A 20,879-nucleotide genomic window follows, 5' to 3' on the forward strand; every position below is an offset into this window, starting at 1 on the left:
TGAGAGGCATTGGATTAATACATGAAGGATTGATCCTTCAGTAGTTATTAAACATGATGGCCAGAATGCAGTCACCTTAAACTGATAAATTAGGTCAGGAACAGGACATTGTGCACTGGGAGCACTGGGGAGAGTGGGGCCGTGGGGCTGCCTTCCTTGTTCTCACCAGTAACCTTCAGGCAAGGTCTTCCTTAATATTCCTCACTCTAAAAGGGATATAGAGGTATCCAAACTCCACTGAAGCACAGAAGCCTGATGATGTTACTGTGGTTATCAAGTATAAAGTCAGTAAATTGTTCACTTCTCTAAGAATGGCTGTTGCAGAACCTGACCTGGCCCAGGCTGCCAGCAGGGAAGGGCTTCCCAGCAGCTCTCAGCGTGTGTTGAAAACTGACTGCTAAAACTGGTGTTTTCTCCCCCTCTAGTAAATACCCTGAGTGGCTGTTCCCAGACTACATTACCCTTCCTTCCTGCCACACAGCCAGGAACCTGCTCCTCACCCACCTCAAAGGTGCAGCTGCTGGCGGGGCCGAAGGTGCGGGTGGCAGAGCTGGTGGTGGAGAGAATGCAGCAGTTCAAGAGGGTGGCACCTGAGCAGCTGAAACTCAGCACAGATGGGAGTGTGCCAAGGGCTGCAGCCAGTGGGGATTTCCCTGATGGAAGCCAGGAGCAGAACCCTCCAGAGGATGGTGCGTTTCTCCTCTTAGCTCTGCTGTGTGTGAAATGAGTGGCTGGTGAGAGTGGTTTCATGAGGAGCAGTCCTGCATTCCTGGGCTTTGTTCCTTGCTGGCCTAGTGGCTTTTTGTGCAGCACTGAATAAATCATTCCAGATACCTGAGAGAACTTTGTTGTTAAAGGACTATCCATGCTTTTCTCACCAGATCTTCTTTAGGGCTGAATTAACCTCATGTAGATTCTGGAGGGATCTTCTTGGAAACAGGCTGAAATTCCAACAGGATCAGTGAACTTGGTCATCCTCCCCTTGGGACAGTATTAGGCAGCTGTTGTGTAAATGTAGCTCCTAGGTAGCCCCATCTTTGGTAGGATCTCCAGGCACTCTGCAAGATGATATGTTCTGAGCAGGTGAATTGAATTCACAGCAGTTTTACTCTGGTTGGTTCTTCATAGATCAAGTCCTTCTTGCTTCTGTATGGACATGAAAGTCTGCTGTGTTATACATGTGATGTATAAGATCCCACATTCTCCCCAGAAATTTCAGCCCAAACTGACCCTTCACTGGCTCTGACACTGCAGCAAATTGCCCCCTCCTGCCCCTGGGCTGGTGCAGTCCTGGAGTGTTTGAAGGGTGCAGGTTGTACCTTTCCTTGTCAGAGGTCAGGTGTGAAGATGCAAGAGAAAGATTGCAGTTAATCTCTGTGTGTCTAGTTCAATAAGCTAATAATCATGAGTATAATGGCTCCTCACCTTTCAGACAGGATTCTTAGCTTTCTCTCTTAGACCATCTCTCCCTTCTTTGCCAGATACCCACCAGCTCCCATCCGTGGAACACGACGGTGCTCTGGCTTTGGCTCTTCAGCAGGAAAGCAAGAAGGAAGCCGTGGCAAGCCTGGAGGATGCAGGGTTGTTCTTTTGCCAGATCTGCCAGAAGGATCTCTCAGCCATGAACACGACGCGACGGGAGCAGCACGTCAACAGGTGAAACACCAGCACGAGGTGTCCTGTCCACAGGCAGCCCCTCCCCACACTCCTCACTCAGCTCAGCCATGAAAGAACACAGGAGCTGGGATTCTGTATAGTGGCCTTGACCTTTATGGCCTGAATTAACAAGTCCTTTTGATCTGAAAGCAGAGGCTTGATTGTGTTGCCCTGCAGGGCTTCTCTATCAGCCAGGCCAATGCTGCTTTCATCAGCAGCGTGGCAGAGGAGCTGCCGTTGTAAATGAACTTGGGGATCTTAAAGGTCTTTTCCAACCTTAATAATTCTATTAATGAGGACCCTCCTAATGCAGATTTTGAGATCTTCCAATTTCAGTAACAAAGTCACATTTGCTCCATTTTGCTAGAATTTGTCTAAGGACATCTGGTATGTCACTGTGTGTCTGAGCTGTTTGCTGAGGGAAAGGTGATACTATTCAGAGAGGTGACTAAATTGAAATTACTGCCCTTAATTTTACAGTTTCCTTAGTGGTAAATATCAAACACAATTAATATATTATGTACAGACAGCTCTTTGGAAATTAAAACTCTGTGCTTCTCTGTTGTGAAAGCATCAGAAACAGCACATTTGAATGATTGTAAATTCCTAATTTGAGCACTTTCAGAAGGCAGGAGTGATGTATATTGTTCAGTCCTGTATCACGTTACTGAGTGGCTCCTGTTCTTCAGGGTTGTTTGCTCCTGCAGCTTTTGAGGTGTTATTGCTGTTTCTGTCTCCAGACATTTACTGCAGCTTGAGAGGACAGAGGCTCTAAAACAGCGACAGTGGGTCAGAAATGCTTTTTGGGAAGTTAATCTTCTTTCTGAACTATTAAGCATGCTGAGGTTACAAGCTTATATTTTTTTATAGGGATTTTTTTATAGCAGTCTTCATCACAAGAGGTGAAGCTGTAGATGGACAGATGTACTGGCAAACCAGTAATCACCAGTGCTAGTACTTCAGGTGAATGGTCTCTTAGCACAGCCCTGTGTGTGTCATTACCTAAGCAGGGAGTGACTTTTGTAATAGGTCCTGCAGACCCAGGGTTTCACACCCTGAATGTCTTTGGAGAGGACAGAAAAAGAACAAGTACAATTTTTACATAGTTTTGGCCTACAGAAATTATTAGAAGTTGATCGTGCTGCACTCTGGAGTGTGGTGTTAATTCAACTGCTCCCTTCTCTGTTAAGAGGGGTTTTTAAGTTAGCTGGAATGTTAGAATGAGTGCAGAGAGGGATTAGGTGATGGACAGACAGTGGAGTGTGTTGCCCAGAGAGGTTGTGAACTCTTTGTTCCTAGAGGTGTTCAAGAACAGGCTGGACAGGGCTTGGAGCAACCTGATCTAGTGGAAGGTGTCCCTGCCTATGGCAGGGGGTGGAACTGGGTGATCTTTAAGGTCCCTTCCAGCCCAAACCACTCTGGAGTTCTGTGATTCTGAGGTTATTACCTGCACTTGCCTTTAAGCAATATGTTTTTACTATGCCTGTGAGGCCATAATCTGTCACAGGCCTGTGACTGTTACACGTCATGTTCGTCACAGAGGTGACTCTTGGTTCTTTAGGGGATGTTTCTGGCTGTTACACATGATCGTGCTTCCTTTAAGATGGTTTAAATCTTAGTGTTGCCAGCTTTAAAGTCTCCATAGGTAAGCTTTGCCATGGTCTCACAGGTGCCTGGATGAGATGGAGGAAGCACAGATGTCATCCTCCAGCAAACCAGTGGTCCCTGAGTGTCCCATCTGTGGGAAGCAGTTCCAAACCCCACAGAGCAGAGTCAGTCACCTGAAACGCTGTGCTGTGGAGATGGATGTTCCCCCTAACCTGCTTCTTCAGGCAGTGCAGTTGCAGGTGTCCACGCTTGGTGATGCACCTCTTCACTGTCCCAGGTAAGCTGGTAGAAATAAAAGGTGCTGGTTACTTCCTTTGGCCTGGGGAGAACAGTTAATGCCAGGCTGAGTCACATGCTGGGTGAGCCCTGAGCCCAAAGAAGCCCAAAGAAGGTCACCCAATACCAGGTGAGGAAGATGTGGTGGTTAGTTGGGAGAAATCATCTTGCTTTCCCTCAGAGGAGGTCAGGTGGTGGATGACTTTAAAAGCCAGCAGGCAGGAGCAAAATGGGGAGTAAATGACCTTACACTGGTTTGTCAGAATTATTTGTGCTCTATGAGGCAATTACTCAGTAGAGCTGAATGGTGTGTTTGAGCTGATTGAGCAACCACAGGGTACAAGTGTGCAGGCTCTCCTGAGATCTGCGGTGCCTCTGCCTCAGCTCCTTGGCTCATGGCTGTCCCGGGAATGTGCTTTCACCCTGAGCCAGAGAGGAAGCAGACGTGATGTTTTGGAATGTGAATATGTGTTTTTGGTACAGAGCTGCATCTGCTCATTTGGATTGGAGCAGAATCTTCAGAGTGCAGCAAGTGGGGCCTGAGTAGAGGGGCTCGTAAGTCCCTTTGTGCTGAGGAGGGATTGCCTGTTCCCTGTGGAAGCAGAGGAGTGGGGAAACATTTTCTAGGGATCTTGTTTTTGCCCTGCTTCAACTTGTTTGTTCCCCTATGGTACAAAAAAACCATTCCAGGTAGAGATAACAATGTTACATCAGTGCTGTGGCCTTGTGCTTACCTTTCCAAAATAATACTCTCTCTAAATTACTCTTAAGTTGCATGAATGATAAGAAATCCTTTGCTCTCTGCTAGGAAAGAAAGTACTGAATGGTTTTTATTATGCTTGATATGGGAATCTCTCTGAGCAAGTAGAGCAGCTGGTCTGGAGTGTTTCTTGTCTCTGATCCAGTCACATTAACTGGGGCTTCCTGCTGCATTCTTGGATTTCAGCAATCAGCCGAGCAGGGCAAAGCGAAAAGGCTCCTCCAACGAGGACTCAAAGAAAACACAGAAGAGGGCCAAAATGGAGCCTAAGGATGAAGATTTGCAGGTTGCCATGGCAATGTCACGCTCTCTGTTGGAGCAGGAAAAGAAGGAGCAAGCAAAATCAGTTACAAATGTGAAACCAGTGGCTGCTTTCCCAATCAAATGGAAGCCAGGATCAGGTATGTGTTACAGTGAGTTAGTGTCAGGGGCTGTGCTATTGCAGGAGTAACTGCCACAGCCTGCTCTCCACCAAAACCTTCCTGTTGGGTGCAGGAGGGATGACAGCCCTGCTTCTGTTTTACTGAAGCTGTCAGAGCTTCCACAATATGCAGTGTCCACACGCAGTCAGGAACGGCAGCAGGATGTCCGTGGGTTTCAGTGAAATCCCTGGGGAATCTTGTGCTTTTTTTCACGGATTGGTTGGTTTGAATCCTTAAGTATTCTTAAGATAAACTGTTGTTTTATGTAAACTGCAAGAAGGAATAACATGAAAAGGTGATTTTTTGCTGTTCCAGTAGATTTTTTTCTATTCCCCCTGCTGCAGCCTGGATTAATGCAGTTTTTTCAGTGTTCTCTTATCTCTGTGTCCTTTCTGCAGTGGACATGTGTGTACACTACAGTTTGTTGAGCATGTGCCTCACTGTGTCAGCATGCAGAAGGGTTTAGAAAGGCAGAAAAATGGCAGGGGAGAGCACTGAAAGCTGTAGAGAGGGGAGACTTCATGACCCTGCTCAGGTCTCCTCCTGCCAATAAGTACTCCCAGTTGGATTTGGGGTTGGCCATTAATAAGACACAGGATTTCCAAATGGAAGCTGCTCAGCATGTGTGTGAGCTGTGGTTTGTTATCCATGAACAGAACACAAGAAAAGGAGTCCTTCATGGATTTGTTGGTGGTTTTCCCTCCCTTTTTTATGCAGGACTGCCATACAGGCAACATTCCATGGGTCTGGGGGGTGGACTGCATGGCTACCAATGGCTTCCATAAGGATCAGATTTTGCAGAGATGTCAAAACCCTGAACATGCAGCAGAGCAGTGTGAGGAGGAGTCACCCTTCTCCACAGTTCATTTTTGCTGTAAGGGTGATGTGTGGCTTCAGACCTGCAGAAATCTTGCTGTGTTCAGCTTTTAGGTCATCACTGAGTACAGCTGGAGGAGCTGGTGTGTGGATCTCCCCTGCCCTGTGTGTTCTGCTGTTTGTTTACTTGGGTTCCTCTTCTTTTTAAAGAGAAGAAGCGACGTAAGAGAGGCCCAGCTGCCCCTCCACCACTGCTGCTGCAGGACCCGGAGAAGGTGCGCAGGAGGATCCAGGAGCGGGTGGCCATGCTGCTTGCAGAAGAGGTGGAATTCCCTCCCACCCCCCAGCTTCCCATTAGCAAGATTTTGGAGGGTGAATCTGGGAAAGCAGCCTGGCTCTTGCCACTGTCCAAAGCCAAGGAGTGCTTTTTGTGGAAGATCAGTGCTCTGACAGGACCCTGTGACCCCGAATCGTTCTACACTGCTGCACTGACCCCTCCAATTGTACCTTGGAAGCCTGTGCAGGTGGGATGCTCTGTTGTCCTTGCTTTGATATGTGTGTGCACTAGTTCACTTGCCCTGTATCCCTTCTGTTTCCTCATTTGGTATTTAAACAAGTGATCCCTGTTCTCCTCTGGTTTTACAGGGTTTTGGGATCTTGAACTTCTATTTCTCCCTTCGGGGAGGAGACCAAGGCTCACGTTACCACATTATTCCTTGAGCTTTCAGAAAATAAAACTGATGGGAACAGAGAGTACTGAGTAAAGGGACCCCATCCTGCTCATTGTGCTCCTAGTTTGTCCATGTTTACAGCAGCCTGACTTTTATTTTCCTTCTTGGCACTTTTCTGTGGTCAATCCTAGTGTGAGCTTTGCTCCTGTGTTGCACTAAGCCAGGATCTGGGTGAAAATATTGAACTGAAGACTGATATTTTCTGGCACAGAGAGGTATGAGTGCCTGGAGTTGTAAAGTAAAGCATTTGCACTTCAGGCTTTCCTTATGCATCCAACTGCCTCTTGGGGTGTGTGAGCTTTGATCTAGTTTTCAGTTCCAGTGTTTCATTCTGGGTTCACCTGGATCTGCCTCTTTCAGTGCTCTGTATTTTTATAAAAGTGCCCACAGAAACAGACAAAGCTCTTTCAGTCTCTCCAAGAAGAAGGATATCACTTCCCTTCCTTCCCTCTTTCTTCCCTTGAATTATTTGGTGCTTCTGTTCAAAAACTACTGTGCATATATAGGTGCTTTGTTTAATACTTCTTCCCTAGTCAAAGCCTAGTGTTTCTCTGGATTGTTGCAGGTTGGAGCTGGAGTAGGTGGAGGGACTTCATTCTATGAAGACTTTTGACCTTCGTTCAAGCCAAAAACTGCCACAGAAGTTTAAAAATAAAAAGTAGGAAGGTCTTTAAAATCATGGCAAGAGTGTGTTTTCCCTCTGATTCTTTCCATTCAGAGAAATGGCTAAACCATTTTTACTTAAAAATAAACAAACTCTTTTTATTGGGAAACAGAGTCCAAACCTGGAAAATATCTGCTCCAAGCTGAAAGTTTGATTTAGTTACTCGTAACTGCAAAAGCATTTCAGAACTCAGAACAGAAGCACCTGGAGAGCTTCAGCTGGGACTGTTGCAGGCGCTCCAGCTGTAATGAAATATTTAGATGATGGACTGGGAGCGTTTCCTCCATCCTTTCTCTCTGCTTGGCAGTTGCCTGCAAAGAGAAAACAACTTCCTGGAGAAACCAACTTTTCTGTTGTAGTTTTCTTTCTTCTGTTCAGAGCTGTCTTATCTCTGGAGAGTCCTTCATAAAACTGCAGAGAGCTGTGCCTCAGAAGCCCCTGTACCTGGGGAATGCTCTGTGATCCTTCACAGATGTTTCAAAAGTAAGAAGTAGAGACCGTACTCCAAGCTCTGCAAATATATAAAACAGGACCTAATTTGTTGGTGTCTTTTTTCCCCTCCTCTTTTGATCAGAATGATAAGCCAGAGAACCTTGTGCCATCGGTGGGATCTCATCAGCCAGAAGTATCCCAGCAAATTCAGCCTCGCCTCAGTTCTCAGGAACTCACTTGCACAGAAACTGGAGGCCAAACTTCTGATGAATCCAAGCCAGGCCCCGAAGGAGATGGGCAGTTTTTATCTCCCACCCAGAAGGATGTTCAGACTCTGCAGGACCTGGTAGAGTTGGCCAGGGAAGGACTTACCCTTACTCAATGGAACCTTGATGTTGGCCACGTTCAGGCAGCAGAGCAGCCAGGTGAGTTCTGGCAGCATTGTGAGCCCTGTCCCTGGTTCCTTCAGCCTCACAGAGCCACACTTACACTGGGCTAAGTCAGACAGCCATGACATCACCCACAGGTTGATGGTGTTGATCCTAGAGGTGTTTCTATGGGGGCACATTTTTCTACAATAAGCTTTAGATGTAATCAACCTGACATTTCTGAAATGACTCATAAATCCCAGCATTTAAGAGAACTCCTGGACAGCAGGTGCTAAATTTTATTTTTGAATTCCCTTAAAGATAACAAGTATTTTCTGCCAGGAGGGAGACTGGATGTGTTCAACAGCTGGAACAAAATCCTCATCCCTGCTTATCTTGGGCCTACAAGAGAGCTGGAGTGGGACTTTGTACAAGGGCATGCAGTGACAGGACAAGGGGAATTGGCTTCAAACTGAAGGAGGGTATATTTAGATTAGATATTGGAAAGAAATTCTTCCCTGGGAGAGTGGTGAGGCCCTGGCACAGGTTGCCCAGAGAAGCTGTGGCTGCCCCATCCCTGCAAGTGTCCAAGGCCAGGTTGGATGGGGTTTGGAGCAATCTGGGACAGTGGAAGGTGTCCCTGCCCATGGCAGGGGGTAGAAGGGCTTTAAGATCCCTTCCAGCCCAAACCATTCCCTGATTCTGTCTGGACAGCCTTTCTGTTGTGTGCACTGTCTTTTCAGGTCTTGAGACAATCGGATGAGAGATGCACAAGAGGGGTGATTTTATGTTGGACATGGATTATCCAAACCTGGAGTTTATCTGTACCTATACAGGGTTGAAAAAAGTACCAACATCTGGAATTCCCCTATGGGCAGCTCTCTAGTGTCCCCAGTCACAGTTGCATGTGGTGCCCAACTGCACATTTCAAGGTCAATAGTACCCCTTGAAGGGGTCTGGCTGTTCAGCAGAATGTTTTGTGTGTCCTGTTCACCTGTGAAAGAGAACATGGTTCCTCAGCTCACCTGTCTGCATTTGCACTTGGATATAATATTCCTCACTTCCCCTGCTAAACTGCAGCAAATGATCCCTGGTCCTATAACGTATATAAATAACAGCTGAATGGTGCTTGGGTACCCACAGCCTGTCACAGCCCAGAGCCAAACCCTCCAAAAAGGCACAAGAGAGAGGCTGAGCCTTCAACATAGCCAGGCTGGTTATAGCAGCTGTCACAGCAAGGATCCTGTTAGGAGTTCTTAGGTCACTCTGGCTCACAAAGAAGTTGTATGTGATTTGTGATGTGCATTTTCTTCCCTGAGGAGAAGAACTGAGTCCCAGTGATCCTCCACAGAGTGGCTTTGTGCCCCCATCCAAAGAGAGGAGCCTCCTCAGGAGCAGCAGTAAAAGAGTAAGGACAAGCCTTTTTTTTCCCACTTTTTATGTATTTGTTTGTAACAATAAAAAGGAAGCTATTGCATTTGTGCAGTTCTTACAAGTGTGGAATATTTCCCATTCCTTTCTGTGGAAACCAAGAGGTGCTGAAGGTTCACAGTGATTGAGGACACCTGGGGGTGTTTCACTGATGCCCACAAGCATCCTGTGGGTTTTTCAGTGCCTGTCCTACCTGACAAGTGGTGATTTAGAATTCCAGGTAACAGGAGGCCAAGCTGTGCAAGTTAAAGATTTATGTTATAGCACTGAGAGTGTTTGCAGCATGTTAGGCAGGACTTGGCTTTAATGCCCAGATTATCCAAGAGAAAACTGGCAGCAGCCCAGGAGAGACAGAGATGAGGATTTTATCAAGCCTGTAGTGTTCTGTAGAGCCCATCCTACCCCAGATGCACCAGTGGATGTGTAATCCTTCATGAATGTATTATCAGTTTTCTTCAACCAAAGTGTCTATAAAATAATTCATTTTCTTACCAAGGTTATCTACTTTATCTGGTGAAACTCACTGTCTTTGGTTTGATAACAAATAATCATGCCATGAAAGCTGGTACATTTTGGTGCCAGATAAATTTTGATGCCCTGAGAACATACTTTCCTATTGTGCTTATAGGATTAACATACTTCTAAAAGGAGACAAGTCCTTGAGGTGGGAATCAGTATGAAACTTGAGCATCCCAGCTGCTTGGTACAGAAACTCTCGGTGTGCTTGGAGAGTATTAAAAAAAAATAATCCTTAGCAGGAGAAAAGTCTTGTTTTGTTTTCTGAGCCTATTAAACCAGAGGCCTTTAGCAATACAGAAACTGTTCTGACATTCTTTAGTTGCACCCAGCAAAACCAGTATGACCATTTTTTTGAGATACAATTTGATTCCATGGTAGTTTTCCTGAGCAAATGAAGTGTTGCTGAAGAGCTGGATTGCCAGTGGGAGAGATTTGTTGCTTTATATGAGCACAGACAGAGTGTAACCATGCAGAGCAGGTGCACCCCTTGCACTGGTAACACATCCCCCTGTGCTGAAGGCCCTTGGTCTCATCAGTGGGGCCCAGTCTTGCCAACCTCCTCAGCAGGAGAGAATGCTCTGGTGTGTTCTCCAACAGCAGCACTTACCCACTCAGAGCTGTCTTTGGGCCTTGCACAGAGAATGGAGCAGCCAGGAGGTTTTTGGCCTTGTTTGATTTCCCCACTCTTGACTGATAATTTTAGCCTCAGCAGGAAAGCTGTTCTGGGCTCTCTGCCTGGGACGGACCATCGGGAGGCTGTGTTTGCTTCTGGCTTCCCCAGAACCTCCTTGCAGGTGTCCCACCTGCCAAGAATAAGAAAAGCAAGAAACATCAGATTAGTTTCCAGACTGAGTTTCCTGTCTTCCCTTCGGAGATCAGTCCACACCACTGCCACGACGTGCAGTCTTCCCCAGACCACCCATGAAGGCTGGAGGAGCAGCTCCCGTGTGTGCTGCTAATTACTGTTGGCTGGAGAAAGGAGAAAGGTTGGGTTTCCACAGCCCACTGCTAATGTAGAAACCTGATAATAAAATAGAGAGCTGTGTTGTTCCAAGGTGGAACCGCGTGTGCTGCAGATTTTCCCTGGAATAAAACCTGTGCTTCCTCAGCTCTGCAGTAGGTTTGAAAAGCACAAAATCACTGATTAGGGTGTTAACCATCAACTGGTTTCTGCTCACAGTCAGCCAGCCTCTCAACCCAGCCCTGAGCTGAGAGTGTTTCACACTTCCCTGAAACACTGGCCACTTCCAGAGCTGCAACACTTGGAGGGATCTGAGTCTTTAGGTGGTTGCCTGGGGTTTGCACTGGGGGCAGCTCCAGAGCATTCATCCCGGCTGCCTTTGGCAGCATATCCTAGGCTTGACCTTACCATCACCATAACCAGCCTGAGGAAGCTCAATCAACCAGCCCTCCCCAAAATTCCAGCAAGGGGTTCTAGAATGATAGTAGAAGTTATGTTTGTTTTTTTAAATTGAGTGGAATTTTCAAAAGGTGTTTCATAAATTCCTTTGAACTGGATGCCTACATTAGTTTTATTCCATGGGGGCCCTTTGGTGCAGAGCTGCTCTTCTCAGCTGTCACTGCCAGAGAGGGAAAGGCTCGTTTCCCCAGCCCTGAGTCATCCTCTTTCCTCTTACCCTAATTATAGCAAATTGAGTTCAAGCCTGTTAAAGTGGAAATTACAGTTTCCTAAAACTGTGGTGGGAGGCAGTAGATTAAGAGGCAGCTACAGGCTGTGGCTAGACCACACCAGGAAATGGTGTGGTGAGGATCTGAGGGTGATAATGTGCTGTGATACAAGTACAGCAGAGTACAACACCTGCTTGCCCTTCACAATGGACAGATTGGGAAAAAATGGAGGAAAACAAAAACCAGGAATGTCTGTTTGTCCCATGGAAGACCTGAAGTTCATAAACCTGATGATTACCTTCAGGAGGCAGAGGTGGTGTGTTCAGGCACAACAGTGCTGATAAACTCTATTATTCCTTCTGTTTTTCCAGGGGAGCGTTTGACAGCTGTAACCTAACATCTGTCTTTGTGTTCCTTCCGTGTCCCAGTCCTCTCTCAGGCTGCTGGCTGAAGATTTCGGAGCAATGGTCAACAACCCCCACCTGAGTGACGTGCAGTTCCAGGTGGACTCTGGGGAGGTCCTCTACGCCCACCTGTTCGTGCTGTACGCGCGGTGCCCGCCGGCCGCGCAGGCTGTAAGTGCTGCTGACATTCCTTCGGGAATGTCACCGGGAATGTCACCCACGGCCACTCAGTGCTCCGGGACCAGCACAGAGCGCTGCTGGGCATAATGGCCTCAGGACCAGCAGTGGTTCTTCAGCTCAGAAAACCGGAACAAATCCTGACAAAGTGGTGAAATATGTGGTGCTTTGTCTGTGGGCAGCCAAGGATCCTTCCTTGCATTCCACCCTTGAGCAATGGAGGAAGCTTCCCAAGTGCTTTTTGCCCTTGAATTTTTGTACGTGTGCAATCTCAGACTGCCTTGTCCATCTTGGTGTGTCCTGCCTCGCACCCAGGCTGGGAAGTGTGAGCAGGGAGTAGGAAGATTCTGGGAAGAACTCTAACCTACACAGAGGTTTTGTCACTCTTGCTTTGGAGGTGTCTGCATTGACTGTGCTTTTTGCAAGGCTAGTGAAGGAGTTCTTATATTGCCAGAGCATTTTAGGTTGAATAGCTCCCAGCCTGCTCCTGTGCAGACAGGATGTAGAGCCTGATATTTGAGTTCTGCCCTTTCAGGAAGCTGCCTCCAGTCCATACAGCAGCTCCCTGGCAAAAGGAGCATTCCTTAAAGCTGCCCTTTGGAAAGTTTAGTTCTGTCCTCGTGTGTGTTGGCCGTAGCATCCCCCCCAAGGTGACTCAGGCCATTTCTAAGGGCTCCATGAAAGTTCAGGGAGGGGAAGCAAGTTCATATTTGCCGCCCAGCAGTCTTCATAGGAATTTTTTAGGGGATCTTTACAGCTATTAGCAAATGTGTGTGTGCCCACAAAACAAAACTACTGGGTTAGCCACGTTCTCTTGTTCTCTTACTATTTCCTTCTACTCTGGCCTCAGCATTCCCATCCACTGATTTCATTTCATTTGTGTGGGTAGAGTTGTTGGATTTGCCCTGTGCTGTATTTTTGACACCTGCAGCGTTTCATGTTTATTTTCTGGATAGATGAGGGAGTGCTCCTTTTTGATGGAGATTTTGAGTAACAAGGAGGCAGTAATTAATAAGAGATAACTTTGGAGCTTGTGTTTTCTGTTGTGTGGGGTCCCCTAACTTTGGAGAGAGTTTCGGATAACACAATACGTGATTTGGCTGCCAAGGGAGTGAGACCTTACTGAGCTGGAGGTGCATTTTGGCCAAAACCTGAGATCAGGCTGGACCCACAAAGATAATGGTCCAGTCAGAGGAGTAGCTTTTTGTGTGGTGTCTGTTTTCCTGTGAGAACCAGAGTTTGGGCATCACGGGTAGGTAAATTCAAAACGGACCAGATGAAGCTCAGCTGTAGAGAAGTGTAGATAACTCTGGAAATTCTGCTCTGGGAAGTAGTTTGATTCCAAAATGAAGTGCAGAACTCAAAGACCACCTTTTATATGTGTGACTAAAATGAGTAATTAAACTCCATCAAAGCTGACATCCACGGGGTCAGGAAGGATATGGGGAGCTCTGTATAACTGCTCGTCTTGCCTTCCCTCTGGGGCGTCGGGTCCTGGTCCCGGAGCAGGACACATGTGAACAGAAGCATTAAGCTGAGAGGAACAAGGCTGAACGTTGGTGTTGCTGTTCCTTTCGTAGCAAACAGACTTTGCTTTGCTGTGCCCCAGGTTCACAGCCAGGGGTTCGTGGTGGAGGAGGACGGGGCGGCGCCGACACGCCGTGTGCTGCTGAGCGACGTGACGGCCGAGGCCGCGGGCGCCTTCCTGCGCTACCTCTACGCTGCTGACACCCGCATCCCCGCGGGGCTGCGGCCCCAGCTCGGCGCCCTGGCTGCCAGGTTTGTGTCACGAGCATGTTTTGGGATCCCCTCATGCTGTCAGCCACACAGACCCCAGTTTCACAGAATCACAGAATCTCCTGAGTTGGAAGGGACCCACGAGGATCATCAGGTCCAACTCCTGGCCCTGCACAGGACCATCCCCAAGAGTCACACCGTGTGCCTGAGAGGATCATCCAAACGCTCCTGGAACTCTGGCAGCCTTGGTGCTGTGCCCACTGCCCTGGGGAGCCTGGTCAGTGCCCAACCACCCTCTGGGGGAAGAACCTTTTTCTAATATCCAACTTAACCCTGCCCTGACACAACTTCAGGCCATTCCCTGGGTGCTGTCTCTGGTCCCCCCAGAGCAGAGCTCAGTGCCTGCCCCTCCTCTCCCCCTCACAAGGAAGTTGTAACTGCAATGTCTCCCCTCAGTCTCCTCCAGGCTGAGTTTGATATTTTGCAGTTTCAGTGGCTTACAAATTCCATAGTCCTCTGCTACATCTTAAATTAAACTTACACATAAGAACATCCTGCCCTCTTTTTTTCCATGAGTCTCTCTTTAGGTTTTACCTGTGTGAGAGTTTCTATGTTCAGTGTGTGCTCAGGAGAGTTTGCCCAGGGATTTTGTCTCAGGAGGTGCATTGGCAGCTGATGTTGACCATGATGAGCATATCTTCTATATGTGATTTTCACTTCATCTGAACAACACTTGCAGAATGTACTGGATGCTCAGAACTTTAATGTGTTGTGTCAGTCACACTCTCAGTCATGGTCCTAGGCACACACTAATTAAAGAGCTTGAAACAGAAGCAGTTGCTGAGATATGGGGGAGGGAATGGTTGGGTCTTGCCCAAATATATGTAGAGGTGCCCTGTCACTCCAAAAAGCCATGGAATTTGCACATGGCAGACATTATCCAGCCCCAGCCATTCCACAGGTCTCTTCCATTGCCAGTGGCAAAGGGATTTTTTTAGTGTAGTCGTGTAGCTGGTCAGTCTCAAACACAAAAAAGAAGAATGTGCCTGATGCTTTCATGTGAGTGACACCTGGAAAGGGGGATTATGAATTTTAGGAGTATCGTGGAACTTGTACATCTTAGGAAACAAGCATCCTCTTGCAAATTCCTTACAAGGCTCACAAGAGTGATCAGGTAGGCAAATGGTGAAAAATACCAGAGGAGGAAATACTAATATTACTATTGTATCCTCACAGGTTTGGTGTCAGGGAACTGATGGCAGAGTGTGAAAACAACACTGGAGAGAGTCAAGTGTCTTCTGGAGTGGATTCAGAAGATGATCTTCTCTCTGTGAGGGATGACAAAGATTGTGAGGACAGAGCTGAGAACTTCCAAGATCTCTTGAACTCAGTGTGGGTGGGTGAAGATGAGGAGGAAGAAGCTATGCTGACCCCTGAATGCCAGAAGGAAGATGACAGTGGGGTGAGTGAACGGGACCTGGAGGAGATCTATGAGTTCGCTGCAACTCAGAGGAAGATGGCTAAAGGTGAAGGAGAGGTGAGCGAGGGAACAGACTGCAGCATCTGCAGTGACACTGAGACAGCTCAAGGGACAGACCAGCCACCTGAGGGGGAAGAGGTAAAGAGACCTGAATCTGCTTCAATAAGCAACAGCCTCAAAGTCCCGAGGGATGGCACCGATGTGGAAAGATCTAAATGTGACTTGTCTGCACAAGAAGAGAAAATGCAGAATATAAATAGATGCAAGAGCATGAACCATCCACAGACCGCTATTGTGCCTCACCACAGTGAACCTCAGAAATGGGATGGAGCATCCCATGGTGCTAATGAAGGGGAGGCTGTCAGTGGATGTGAAGGTGTGGAGGATTCCAAGTCATCTCGGGTCTCACATGAGGAGGCAGATCACTGTGAGGAACAGCTTCCTGGTTCCCGGGGTGCTACTGTTATAAATGATGGTTATGAGCGTTTGTTTTCTGCCTCTCAGGGGGATCACTGGGAGCCTTCCCCGATGAAAGAAGTTATCAAAGAATCAGGAAAGTCCCCTAATGAAAAACATGTTGATCTTAATGACTCATTTCTGTTCAGCAAGTCTCAGAAAGACCACTCGCCATGTAGGAATGGTTTGTGTGGGAGTCCAGCTCCTAAACCTTATATGCCCCTTTTTCCTGCTGTTGGCTCTTCACCTGCATCTCCAAAATCAGAGGGAAAGTTTGCCAGAGACCATGTGTCAACACCACAGCAAAACAAAAAGGAAAAATCATTTCCATGTGATGAAATACACTCCCAGAAAGCCAAGGAGCTGGATGCTGCATTGAGAAATGAGAACACAGTTTCTCCAGCAGAGCTTCCCCACAGTGATTTAAACAAGCACACACATGTCCCAGTGTTGTCATCACCAGGCAGGACTCAGGATGCTGCAGCTCAGGGGAACAAGGAGGGTGATGTTATTGTTTTATCTTCTGATGATGAAATGGAGTTACAACAAGACAAGAAGTCACCAGAGTCCAGCCCTGCTCTGCAGAAAATGGAAATCCCTGGGCAGCTGAAGTGTACAGACATAGAACAAGGTCCTGAGGTACCAAAACCTGAACATACCTCATCAGTTCCTGAAACAGAGCAGAGATCAGCCCAGGTCTCATGTGGCAGTACAGATGCAGTGCATGTAAGTAAAGATGTAAAGGTGTCCCCTGAATTGCCCCTCAGCAGACAAACAGGTGCTTGTACAGAGAGCAAAAGGAGTCCAAACCCGAGCCCTGAGAAGAGGCTCAGTCATGAAATGTCCTCAGGCACAGACAGCTCCTGGCTTGTGCCAGGCACACCAGTTCTGAGCAAAAACAGAAGCTTCTCAACACAGACTCACGTCACAAGTATTAATTCTTTAAGGAGTCCAAGATCTAAACTCAGCACAAAGAACTTAGCAGCAGGTCATAGTAACCATGAAATTACTGGAAATTTAAAAAAAGTCCATGAAACAACACTGTCAGATAAAGATTTGCCTATGGAGAACTCAGCCACTGAAAGGAGCATGTCCAGCAACCCAGCAGCAGGCTCCCTTTCCAAGAGCTCCCCACCAGTTCCTCCAGTGGATCCAGTTCTCCTTTCCCCTGGCCACACCAACACGAAAAGCAAATGTGCCGATGTCTCAGGTTTATCCAAACCTCCGTGCCATGAGCAGCCCCTGGAAGATGGACCAAACATCAGCGTGGTGGAGGTCGAGGACGGTGAAAGGGAAGTAAGTTTGCCTTCTCTGGGCAGCAGTGTCCTGCTTTGTGAGGAGCCCCCGCTCCCCACTGATGACTGTTGGCACGTTGAGTACCTGTCACCAGTCAGAGGTGACAGCCAGGACTCCGGCCAGGTCAGCTGTGCCAAGATCAGCACGGTCAGCAGCCCCAGCCCTGGCTCTTGGCAGGACCAGTGGGAGAGCCCAGTCCACACCCAGGGAATTAAGGGCAGCACCCCTCTCCAAGGAAGTCCTGCTGGCAGGAGAACAACTTTGCTCTGCCCTGAGAAGAGCCCTATTGAGGCATATTCATCTTTGGGCAGCAGACCCAGTTACCTCAACTCCAAAATCTGGGACGACTGGAATGGAGAAGAGAAGGAAGATGAGGTCCCAGAGATTCTTCCTCTGTCTCAGAGGTTGGCAGCTGCAGCTGGTGCCTGTCAGATAGATCCTGTCAAGACTCCTGGTGAGAACTTGTATTCCTACTAGATTTATTGGACTAGTTAAAATTGTGTTTATTTTAAGTGCTTATCTCACCTGTGGCACCCTTGATATATTAAAAGGGTCTTTGGGCCTACTGATCTGAAGCAGTTGGCAGGGCCAGGCACAAAGAAGGTGCAGTCATTTGCTGTGGGAGAGAGCCCGAATAAATGTGGGATTCCTGGAGCGTAGCCACTTGTGTTTTGTTCACACCAGTCCTTTATAGTGGCAGTACTCCTTGCAGCAGCTTGTGGGTACCTGGAGAGAAAAAAACAACCAAAACAGAACAAAACACAGCCTTCAGCCTGCATGCCAGTGCACATTTGCTCCCTGTAGAAGTGGCTGCTCTGTGCACTTTTGCTTTTCACACATCCATGCAGCAAAGCAAAGCTCTTGCATCCTGCAAAGCTCCATGGGTGCACTGCTGCCTCCTGCTGCCTTCTCCTTGCTGGATCTGGGCCTTTGTGAGAGACCTCTGCGTGCCCAGCACACATCCTTGCATGGTTCTTTCCATGTAAGACCAGTAATTGATGTCACAGTATCTAATGAAATATATTATTAATTATGCCATACTAAGTGATTAGTTTAAGGGGTGTTTAGAACACGATGTGTGGGACTGACTGTGCTTCATGGTATCAGTAAACTGGTGTCATTAAATCAGCATCTAATTCTGGACCCCAGTAGCTTGATTTGCTCAATTTTTTCTGCATCAAGTCTCTATTATGAAATTTCTTTCCTGGGAGAAGAGCCACTGCCCAGAATTCAGTAAACATGGCTTTTAACTGCTGTGTAAACATTCCCTGCTCTAACAAAGCCCTGAATGGGCCTCATTTTCAGATGTGATGTATGTCCCAATTTAAGCTGTTTTCTGATGTAAAGTCAATTAAAACCAAGTATCCCAGTTTAGAGAAAAAAAAAGTGTTGACTGTTCAGTCCAATATGAAGCTGAGTAATAACTAAAACAGCTTAGAAGAAAGTAGTTGCTATTAAACAATTACTCAATAATATTAGCTTTCTGCCACTTAGAGGGGAGGTTAGCAGCCATTTTAAGTTCTTTCTCTACTAATTCTGATCATGATAATTTCATTCTGCTGCAGAACCTTCCTGTCAGGAGCACAGCAGGTCTCCCAGCACTCCAGTGACCCCCATGCCAGCTTATTCCATCATGGAGACCCCGCAGCTGAAGAAGGAGTTGAGCAGGTAAGTGTTACCTTCACCAGTGCAGCTCTTCAGAGCAGGAACTTGCTGGCAGGTGGTGTGGAAGAAGGTGAACCATGGTGAAGCTCCAGCCAGTGCTTTTTGAGGTGACATCCCACTTTTCCAGCTGCGCTTCCCAGCCTGAGCCTTGTCCTGAGCTGTGACAGTGGAAGGTGCAGCGTTGTTGTAACCCAAACTCCCACCTTTCTCTTCCAGATTCGGAGTTCGCGCTCTCCCAAAACGCCAGATGGTGTTGAAGCTGAAGGAGATATTCCAGTACACTCACCGGGACGGGGACTCTGACTTTGAGGATGACATCCCCTATTCCCAGCCTCTCCCAGAGAAGTCCCTGGCCAGGCGGCCGAGGCAGCCAAAGGCAGGCCGAGCTGGAGGCGGGAAGGGCGCCGGCGCCTCCAGGGCTGTGGGCAAGAGGAAGCAGGTGGTCACGGCTTCTTCAGGGCTCCCTATGGATAAGGCTGATGATGGATCCTATGGGAAGGGCTGTGCAGCACCCAAGGAGAGAACTAAAGTGACACCTCACCCAGAAGGAGCCAAAGAGCAAGAAAAGCCCTCTGTTTTTTCAGGGCCTCTGGCAGCTGATGGTGAGGAACCAACGCTCTCCGCATCTCAGGAGTCGGCAGCTTCTTCAGGGGATGGAAGCGACATCTCCTTTGGATCACAGAGGTAAGGCAACAAAATCCCAACCAAAACACTCAATGGTGCAGGACAGAGATGAGGTAGGAATGAGGCAAAGAGAGGTGAGTGTCTGTGTGGCTACAATGGCCCTGCCACCTCCTCGGGTGTGTCATTTGGAGCTCAGCATGCTACTCCAAAAGGAACAGGCTTTGGATTTTCAGTCTTGTTCCCACTGAGCTATTCTCAGAACATAAAAGGGATTGTGGCTGTGTGTGGGCAAGATCCAGAACTAGCACGTCTGGTCTACAAGTTAGTGACAAGGAGCACTCCATGTTTCATGAGAACCTGCAGCTGGAGCTGGGAGAGCTTGGCACAGCACCCTGGGCAGAGCCTGACGCAGTATGGGTCAGGAGCCTGGAATGCCAGACAGCTCCAGATCAGCGCTGTCACAGCTGGGATGGGGAAGTTTGCAGACCCCCTGCCATGTTCTGCCTCACTCATTTTGTGAGTGCCAGTAGGGGAGAGTCTGCAACCCTGTAGAGGGAAGTCCCAGGGGTTCACCATCAGGGATTTTGGGGAACTCTGGTCCTGTCCTTGATAGCCTGTTCTTTCCTTGACCTGTGGTCTATTTGATCTTGCTTTTAGTTCTTTTGTGAATGGATTTGAAACCTGTGCTTTTGCATCTGAGGAGGAGGAAGAGGAGTTTCCAGCATCTCAAGCAGCAGCTCGGGAAGAAGAAAAGCTGGAGGCAGTGAGGTGCTACATCCGCTCCAACACAGCCCTGTACAACAGGATTCTCTTCTATGAGCCACTCGAGCTGGTGGATCTGCACGCAGAGCTCAAGCAGAACGGCATCAAAATTTCCAAGGCAAAGCTGCTGGACTTCCTGGATTCTCAGTGTATCACATGTACCATGGCCGGGGCCCGGAAAGAGCAGGTACAGAAAAGAAAAGAGAACAAAAAACAGAGAAGGCGACGCCGAGTGAAGGTCACTCCTCCACCCTGACACTCCTGGGTGTGGAGGCCTCGCTGCTGAGCTGGAAACCCCCTTCCCAGGTGGAGCTTCCGTGGTGGGTGCTGGGTGGGAGCACAGCTCCTCCTCGTGCCCTGCTCCCAGAGCACATCCCAGAGAACAAGGCTGAGCCGTGCTCCTGTTCCAGAGCCATGGGAGCCTCTGCTCCCCTGGCACAAACCCCTCCATCGCTGGCCTGCCTTCAGCACCCCCCAGTTTTACTCTTGTGCCTTTTCTTTCCATTTTTGCAATAGGTTTTAGGTCCCCAACTTTTCTTCATGCTGGTGCTTCCCTCAGTGACATTTGCCATGACCTTTTCCCTGGCTTTGGGCTGGGAAATGCATTCCCCTTCACCTTCCAGTATTCAATCCACTATGGAAAGCGGTGCTTGTTTGGACCAGGAACTTCCACCTTCCTTCAGCACACTTTGTCCTGCTGATTGTGAAGGCAGGGAGTGCTGTAGAAATACATACAAGGCCTTTTTTCTGTCCTTTTCTCTATTCCTTGGTTCACTTTCCAATCTTTAGTATAAACTTTCTCAATCTGTGTTTCTAGAACAGTTGCAGAGCAGTGGAGGTGTCCTTCTTTGGTCTCTTTGGGATGGCTCCCAAAAGCACCCCTGACACCCAGTGTCATGCGAAAGCCCTTTAGATTGGAAAATTCACTGGGGTGTGTCCATTTCCAGGCTGGACCTGTGTTAAAAT

At 48.0% G+C, this 20,879-nt stretch overlaps 1 protein-coding gene across 9 annotated transcripts in view; it reads left to right on the top strand.

Moving 5' to 3' along the window:
* SLX4 (SLX4 structure-specific endonuclease subunit) overlaps positions 1–20,383 on the top strand; it is a 29,758-nt gene extending 9,375 nt beyond the window's left edge. For 6 of the 9 annotated variants that reach the window (XM_027683845.1, XM_027683848.1, XM_027683844.1 and 3 more), the window contains 13 exons: positions 426–689; positions 1,482–1,656; positions 3,326–3,541; positions 4,487–4,701; positions 5,749–6,062; positions 7,508–7,790; positions 9,053–9,141; positions 11,741–11,887; positions 13,503–13,672; positions 14,867–17,316; positions 18,428–18,530; positions 18,744–19,211; positions 19,809–20,169. In XM_027683845.1, coding sequence (XP_027539646.1) covers positions 426–689; positions 1,482–1,656; positions 3,326–3,541; positions 4,487–4,701; positions 5,749–6,062; positions 7,508–7,790; positions 9,053–9,141; positions 11,741–11,887; positions 13,503–13,672; positions 14,867–17,316; positions 18,428–18,530; positions 18,744–19,211; positions 19,809–20,169 — 5,255 coding nt within the window. Of the gene's footprint in view, positions 1–425; positions 690–1,481; positions 1,657–3,325; positions 3,542–4,486; positions 4,702–5,748; positions 6,063–7,507; positions 7,791–9,052; positions 9,142–11,740; positions 11,888–13,502; positions 13,673–14,866; positions 17,317–18,427; positions 18,531–18,743; positions 19,212–19,808 lie in introns of all 9 variants that reach the window. The other 3 variants (XM_027683846.1, XM_027683849.1, XM_027683850.1) reach the window with 3 other exon arrangements.
* The last annotated feature ends 496 nt before the right edge of the window (positions 20,384–20,879 follow it).

Source organism: Neopelma chrysocephalum, unplaced genomic scaffold (genome assembly GCF_003984885.1).
Source record: "Neopelma chrysocephalum unplaced genomic scaffold, ASM398488v2 Primary Assembly neopelma1_65, whole genome shotgun sequence".
Taxonomy (NCBI): Eukaryota; Metazoa; Chordata; class Aves; order Passeriformes; family Pipridae; genus Neopelma; species Neopelma chrysocephalum.